Raw genomic sequence first — 7,775 nt, 5'->3', positions numbered from 1 at the left:
TGATAGCTTTAAGGATGACTTGGTTTCAGGTCCCATTGTAACTCCATTCAGCTATGTCAACAGCAACTACAGGAGTCAATGCGCATGCTATATTTAGCCTCACGTGCCGGAAGCCTGGGTGGGTTGTCTAGCGAACACAGTGTACTTCGCCCTATCGGGATACGTTTTGGCATCACAAGTGCACCGTAAGCTTCTACAAGCAAACCGCTTTTAAATTGAATTGAAGTTACATTTCCCTTAATACTTTCCTCACATGCATTTTACATTGCCAAATGCACAGGTAGCGTGACCACGTGCACTGACTACATTGTTTGTAACCCCTTCAAAGCAAAAATAGAACTTGGCCGTTCATATTGTATATTTGATGATCTGTTAATGATTAGACAAGTGTTGAATGTATCGTTGTTAAAGTACCGGCCGTTACTTTTGTAAAGAGGGAGTTCACTACTGAGAAATATGTACGTGTCGACGTGCACGGCGACACTATAATTATACTTACCGAAACTACGTATACGGTCTGTATCGGTTAGTCAGCGGGGTTTTTTTCATTCGGCTGAAGTTTTCGTATATTTTATCCATGTCGCTTAAACAGGTTTGTCTTGTAATGTGCGGACCATGAGGCTGAATAGTGTTTACTGTTGCCCTGTTATCCATATCCCGTGTCTTTTATTGAAGGGTCCGGAGCAGAGGTCTATTGAGAAAGTGCTAAATATGGCTCTGTAAGAAATTCTATCTGCAACTTTTGTTGACAAGTGTTCCTAAATTACCCGCGTTGGGCACGTGTTCCAAGGCGACCGAGTCCAACTCGACTTCTCTGAAGAATACTTTCAATCATAAGTGTCTGCGCAAGACTAATTGCCCAATTATCTCACTTCCTCCACAAACTTCAACAACTTTGTCTAAAACTTTGTCACTTCAGCTCGTTGTCTTGATAGACAGACAATCAACGACAAGACAAACAATCAGATAACCTAGATTTGGGCTAAAAAATTGACATGGACCAATAATTTGTGCATTTGTGACTCAAACTTGAACCTAGTAACATTAGTATTCTACAAATGAAATATGGTCGTTACTATTACAACAACCAATGCACTCAATGCTGTGAGGTACTGTTGCACAAAAATAGGTTAAGAGACACAGTTTGCTCACCTGTAAGAGGGGTAGGTTGTTGCTGGGGTAGATGGGCGGGAGAATGCCGCGGGACAGCGCGCAGACCAGCAGGTCCCACCGCCGTATGTTGTAGGTGGCCTTCCGGCGGTAGGACGAGGGTATGCCGGACACGTCGGTGAGCTGTACGGCTAGACTGTCCTGGTCCGTGTCGATCTTCTCCGTGCTGAGGACGTACCCCTTGTTGTCGGACCCTACCAGGTGCAGCCGGACGTCAGGGTCGTACAGACAGCAGGTGACCGAGGCCGTGATGGTCCCGGCGCACGCCTCCAGCTCCTGGGCGTAGGGCGAGCCCAGCACCGGCCGGAACCGCTCGAAGCAGCCCTCGCTGAAGTCGAAGATGTGCACCAGCTTGACGGTCTCGCCCGACAGATCTCCCAAGATACGAGGCATGGCGAATAAAAGTTTAAGTCCAGACTAGAAGAGATCTGATTTCTTTGAGCCACCCGGCAGTTACTACAAGCTTGATTTCACTTCCTTAGCAAGCAGAACTTTCTGACAATAAAACCTGAGACAAGCTGTTAGCTCAGTGATGCAACGTTAAATCAGTTTGTTTGGCACGAATTTGAACAAATCTCCCAGCTAAACTTAGCCGCGGTACGCCGCAACCCGACAAGGCATTTGACACCTTACGCTATTCTTTCCTTAGGTTGGGGGTCGCCTGGCTAATTTGCATTACAAAGGGCACCGGCATCGAATTCCGTTGCCAGGTAACGGCAGGTAGCACAGTTCAGGGGGTAACTTGTGGGGCGGTAGGTAGACAAATACGCTTGCTTGATATACTAGTAGGCTGTATGGTACATGTACCTCGCCAGAATATTCTTATTTTGTATCAATCTTTACACGACACGAAACCCCCAATGTACTTAAGGATACAGTACATCTATTTATATTTATAAAGTCAAAAGTCCAACGCAAAATACTCCCGACGAAGAAATATCTCGTGTATACCCCTGACATAGTCTATTGATGATACACCATGAGTAGTAAGAAAGGGGACGACGATTAGTACTGAAGACTTGTTGATGAAACATGTCGAAGCATCTGAAAACAAGCCAATACTAGCAGCTAGTCTCTACTAGGAAGGCCGACATACATGTGTATGCATTTGCTCGCAAGCAAATACAGCATATTTCAATCCATCTCTATCCCCATACAAAATATCAAACTTTTGCAGAAATTGATCAAGCCCATAGTATCATCCCACAAATTGGATTTTTTAAAACTGCTCCCCCATCAATACAAGAATAAACACTTCGAGAACACCCCTATCTATGCAAAGTGGACTGGTCTATGTGACCCATTTTTCATTCCTGGTGCTAACGCCAGCCCTACACCAAATTCCAGGTCAGTTGGCTATTTCATGACACAGGATTACAAATTTACATTTTTTATTCAAAAATGACAAAAGATCCAAAATTTCACATATTTTAAGTGCTTTACACCATAAGTGTGAATGGAGTCCTGTGGGCACGACCCCCACGCGCTCAAATGTCGTTTTTTATGTCCTAATTTTTTTTAAGTGGACGGGTTTTATCAACAGTGGGGATGGAATCCTCGAAAAAAACGCTCACTTTGTCTTTTAATAAAAATGAACCTAGCTTGCGGTTTGTAAGTCGTTCTTCTCGTATCCGCACTATAAGTGGTAAAGGCCCGGGGACGGAGCGCGAGCGCGTCAAAAATAAACTTTCACGTGATGAAGCTGGTGGCCACTGAGCCACGGAGGGTCAAGGAGAATTTTTCGGCTTCCCCGGCATATAGAACCTTCCCGGTTGAAAATTGTGAACCGCCCTCTTATGCCAATGCCCACAAAGAGGCCGATGAAGGAGGCTACTGATAAAAATGCTTTTGCGATGTTGTTTGGATCGCTCCTTGTTTGTTTGTTCTTGTTTTGTTTGTATTGCATACCCGGTAAACCGCCATAAGGCGTTAAAACACACCAGGTTTTGTACTGAACAGTACAGTCGGGAAAGATTTATTTGATCCGCTCACATCGGGAAGGGACCCTACTCGTTTCGATAAGTGCGGTGGGTTCTTTAACGTGCTCAAGTTGTAGCTCTCCTCAAACACGGGGCCTCCATTTAATGTCCTATCCGAGGGACGGGCCTAATCGCAGGTACTCAATTTCGTGAGGAAAGTCGTATAGTGTAAAGTGCCTTTCCCAAGGGAATTGCGAGGAGCTTACGTAAGTTACAATAGGCGGTGCTAAACCACAAGGGCTTATCTCAGTGTCCCTGCAGAGGGTTATTACCTGCATGTATGCAGGTATGGTTTTGATGCTGGTGGAAACTTTTCGGTAGCCGGGGATGTAGGGCGCTGTATCTCATGAACGGATGGTGCGAGCACGACGATTTTTGGTACGTGGGTTGGGGGTGGTAGCCTGACACTCAGGTGTGATTTGGGGCCTCCTGGCGCTTGACCTTGACATTGAAGGTGGCATTTTTGGTGTTTTTGGGGCACTTTTGGCGCTGTGTGTCCGGAACGATACGCGCGATTGCGACGATTTTTGGTGCATGGGTGGGGGGTTGTTGCCTGTTGCCTAGGATTGACTTTGGGCCTTGTCGCGTTTGAACTTGACCCGGCAGGTCGAATTTTGTGTCCGGGAGGGGTGTTTCCGGAGTTATATCTTCTGAACGGCTGGTGCTGGCGCGATGATATTTGGCACATGTGTCGGCGGTGGCTGAATAATGCTCAATTTTGATTTTGGCGCCCTTGGTGCTTGAACTTGACATTTTAGGTTACCTTTTGTGCGGGCACGGGGCGTGCGCTGTATCTCCGGAACGCAAGGTGCCATTGTGTTGCCATTTGGTACGTGAGTTGTTTGTGGTGTCCTGGTGGTCAGGTTTGATTTTGGGCCTCCTAGTGCTTGAACTTGATACTGTATAGGTTGACCCTGTTTTAGTGTGGTTGGGGCATCCTCCCAATATCTGCTTGGTTTTAAAAACAGATTATGGTTGGGTGTAGAACCATCATCTGGCCTGGGCCACCTTCAATGTATCAGGTTACTTAGTGGCACTGACAGTTTGCCAGATGACGGGAATGTGCCAGATTATATATCTGTTGGTCAGGTATAATTGGAGTTTGCTTATTACTCTTTGTGGTGTTTCTAGAGCTGTATAGTACTGAGTTTTAAGTTCCGGTACAAGTTCCTTTACCCTGTTGGCAATCATGGTTGAACTTGAACTTAAACAGAAGAAGATGCAATTTTCTAATGTGGAGGAGAACTGTATAGAGTGTGGGCATAAGAGAAAGGTATGTGTATGATTTGTCCTGTGTTTCTTTTTGTTTCTTTGGTAATGCCATTTCCATACTGTATACAGGTAATTTGTTGTTTTGGGCTAGTCATATTCGCTTGGTTTTTGGGCCTGCTTAATCTATGGTACAGGCAGGGTTAAGTGGTGGAGGCTTAGCTTTGTTCTGTTTTGAATTCAGTATCGTTTGTTGCATTTTGTCGCGGCAAATATATGATGAAATTCCCCTTCTAAGCAACTGCTCATTGGTTTGCGGGGATGTTTGCTGGGTGTTTGCTCTGACTACAACAGCTTCTGAACTTTTCAAAGCTTCCATTGCCAGCAGCTTGCCATCTATAAATGGGATTGACAAGGACATTTTTCATAGTAAATTGTGCTGTTAAATTTGGCTTAGATACTACAGGAGATTTAGGTTTGGGTTGGATGGATTGAATGAAAATATCATACCACCCTGGGGACTAACTGTTGCTGCTGCATGGGGGCTACCACTATTCATATTGTCTAATGTCTATGGAACTACAGATAAAAGTATCATTGGTCAAATTATGCGAGTAACATTCCGATGTCAAGTGAATAACACCCCAGAAATAAATCTTTAATGAATATCATTGGAAGAACACAAACCAAGGAGACTTAGCAGCTGCATTAGGTCAGTACATTGAAATAGGAAGATATTAGTATATCATGTGACAGAGTAACTACATGTGCATGGGCCATCTGAGACAAAAAAAGGTAGCGTCTCAACAACTTCAAAGTACTGTGGTTGGTTACATACTTAAGAAATCCAAAATAAGTAATGTTCATCCATGTCCAAACTTACAAATTCAGAAAATGGAATTTCAGAGTCAGACTTTTGCATGGTGCACAACCAACACGGTAAAAAGCTCATTTTTCCAACCACGTACCACAGACAAAAAGGCAAAAATACCCAATACATTTCATGCAGGCCTGAGGTCTACGAACTCTTGTTGGGTAGGTAGTTTTCGGAGCGGCTAGTTTGCACAATATAGCGGTCACCAGCCGCCAAAATCATGACGGAGACGGAAACAACAGGAGTTGGGGCGAAGTCGGATCTTGTTTTCTTCGTCAATGGCAGAAAGGTAATGCGTTAGCCCTGGAGACTCGAGTGGACGTTTCTGTAGTCTATCTTTTGCATGGACATGCAAAAGATAGACTGTAGAAACGCTCTTTACGGCTAGTGGTAATACGTACTAGTAAGTTATGTCAAAATCACTCATTGTGCACATAACAAAATGAAATGTAAGCTAAGCCTAGGACGGGTCGCCCTGATCGCAAGAGACTGGACCAACCTGTTGGTGCCAAACACAGACACACCTATCATATGGCAGAAAAAGGCTTCATATCTCACCTTTCATACTTTCTGGTCACAAAATCGCACCTTCATGGGGTAACGTTAGTCCATTTATTAGTCTGCCCTTACCCTCTCAAGATATAGTTTAACTACTAGAAAGGTAATATTTGCAAGCAAATACAGAATGTTACCTTCACATGGTCTAGCCTAGCATTTCTAACTGATTTAAATGATACAGGATAATCAAGAGGGGATCAAGAAGGGACGAATGAATTTCAATATTTTTTTTATCTGTAACATTACGTATCGTGAATAATAAACACAGCGTCCCATTTTGTTCTCATCATCCTCACACCTCAGTTGCATAGCTACCAACTACGAGGGGCGTGCAATTAGTAATGGTCCTGACCCATTTCCCATAGCAGGAGATTAATGAAACTTGGCACAGTTATTAGTCTTTCTCTTCATAGGAATCACCCAGAGTTATGCATTTCTCCCATCGTTTGATGCAGCTCTGGACACCGATTTTGTAGGACACCCCAGGTTGGTCCTCCAACTGATGCCTCATCAATGGCACAAGAGGGACGACCAGGTCTGGGAGCTGTTTCCACAGACTTCCAGCCACGTTTGAATTCAGGATGCCAGCGTTTTACAAGGTCATATGATGGGGCATCATCACCATAAGTTTCATTTATTTCATCAAAAGTCTTCTTTGGTGTGCGTCCTTTCAAATACAAAAACCGGATCACTGCGCGACACTCAACTGGTTCCATTTCACACCTGGTCCATTTCGCACCTGACTAAGTTCAAACACCAGTAAATCAGAAACCACAATTAGTTCAGAGCTGTCTTTTGCAACATAACCTATAGAGATATGAATTATTACACATACAAAATTTCATTTAGATCAGACAACTGGAAGTGGGTCAGGACCATTACTTATTGCACGCCCCTCGTACATGAGCACTGGGCAGTCTGTCCACAAAGGTTCTCCACTTTTGACGGTCGTCAACAGGGTTTACTCGACGGCATTATCGTGGGAAAGGCTGTCGTCTGGGGGAGGGCCTAGGAAGTTTTTTTGTCGGCTTGGGAGAGAGAAAGGGAGAACTTTCTTGGCTTGGGAGAGAGCCATGGACAAAACTGGTTTCTTTCAACATATTCATATGTTTAAAAAAACAAAGCTTTGAAAAATTCACAAGTATACTATTCGACTTGGCGCGGAGCGCGCGTCGCGAAGATCAGTTGATAACACAAGAATACGTTAAATCTTGCGCTCTCCGTCATTGTTGACGGACAAACTCGGCGCGTAAATATAGACAAAGTCTGCAAAAATCTTATTTCGGACGGTGCAGTCGTGCTGACAATTCCTAACGTCCGCCGGCGGCGAGAGAGAACAACCGGTCAAACCCGGTCGGCGCCCCTCCCCCTACTGTTCCGGTCACACGGTCGCATTGTGCTAGCGCTGACTTTTTGTTGTCATTTTCCCCTGATTAACTATCAGTTATTGCTACCACAGAAGTAAAAAAAATCGAAAAACATGTGAATTTAAATTTCTTTCAAAATAGTCTCCTGCAAGCCGCTCGGACCTCACATGCTTGCAATGCGTTCTTTCATGAAACGTGGAAAATAAGTTTAGTTTGCTTATAAAATTTGGAGCGAATATAAATGTCTACCGATGTCATTCGTGCTGTACTTCCTTTAGGCTGACCGTCAATGAAAATGAAACTTAATAGAGAGATTTCGAAGATATTTTCCAAAAAGTACACAGAGATTTGTTGATGTACGCGGTGTTGTTTTTTCGTAATGATTTTCTTATTAGTAGGGCCGTCGCAAACAGTGCATTCAACCCGTTTCTCGTGAAAACATCATATAGATTGTGTTAGGTACAGCCATCCTCACAGGAGACAAGAAATACATACAGTCAAAGTTTTAATGTCAAAAGAGGCTAAAATATTATAGAATTGAATTCTCATTTCTGTCTACTTTAATTCATCACTAACTTCTGAAGCAAAATTAAAACAAGCGCACCAAGTTACGGCACA

The 7,775-nt window shown here is 43.9% G+C and overlaps 1 protein-coding gene across 1 annotated transcript in view; it reads right to left on the bottom strand.

Moving 5' to 3' along the window:
- LOC118423587 overlaps positions 1–1,830 on the bottom strand; it is a 3,286-nt gene extending 1,456 nt beyond the window's left edge. Inside the window, exon 1 of the mRNA XM_035831800.1 lies at positions 1,153–1,830. Coding sequence (XP_035687693.1) covers positions 1,153–1,563 — 411 coding nt within the window. The 5' untranslated portion in view covers positions 1,564–1,830. The remainder of the gene's footprint in view (positions 1–1,152) is intronic.
- Between the last annotated feature and the right edge of the window lie 5,945 nt (positions 1,831–7,775).

Source organism: Branchiostoma floridae, chromosome 9 (assembly GCF_000003815.2).
Source record: "Branchiostoma floridae strain S238N-H82 chromosome 9, Bfl_VNyyK, whole genome shotgun sequence".
In the NCBI taxonomy this organism is placed as follows: domain Eukaryota; kingdom Metazoa; phylum Chordata; class Leptocardii; order Amphioxiformes; family Branchiostomatidae; genus Branchiostoma; species Branchiostoma floridae.
The sequence above is the reverse complement of the archived record's forward strand: the minus strand, read 5'-3'. Positions and strand labels throughout refer to the sequence as shown.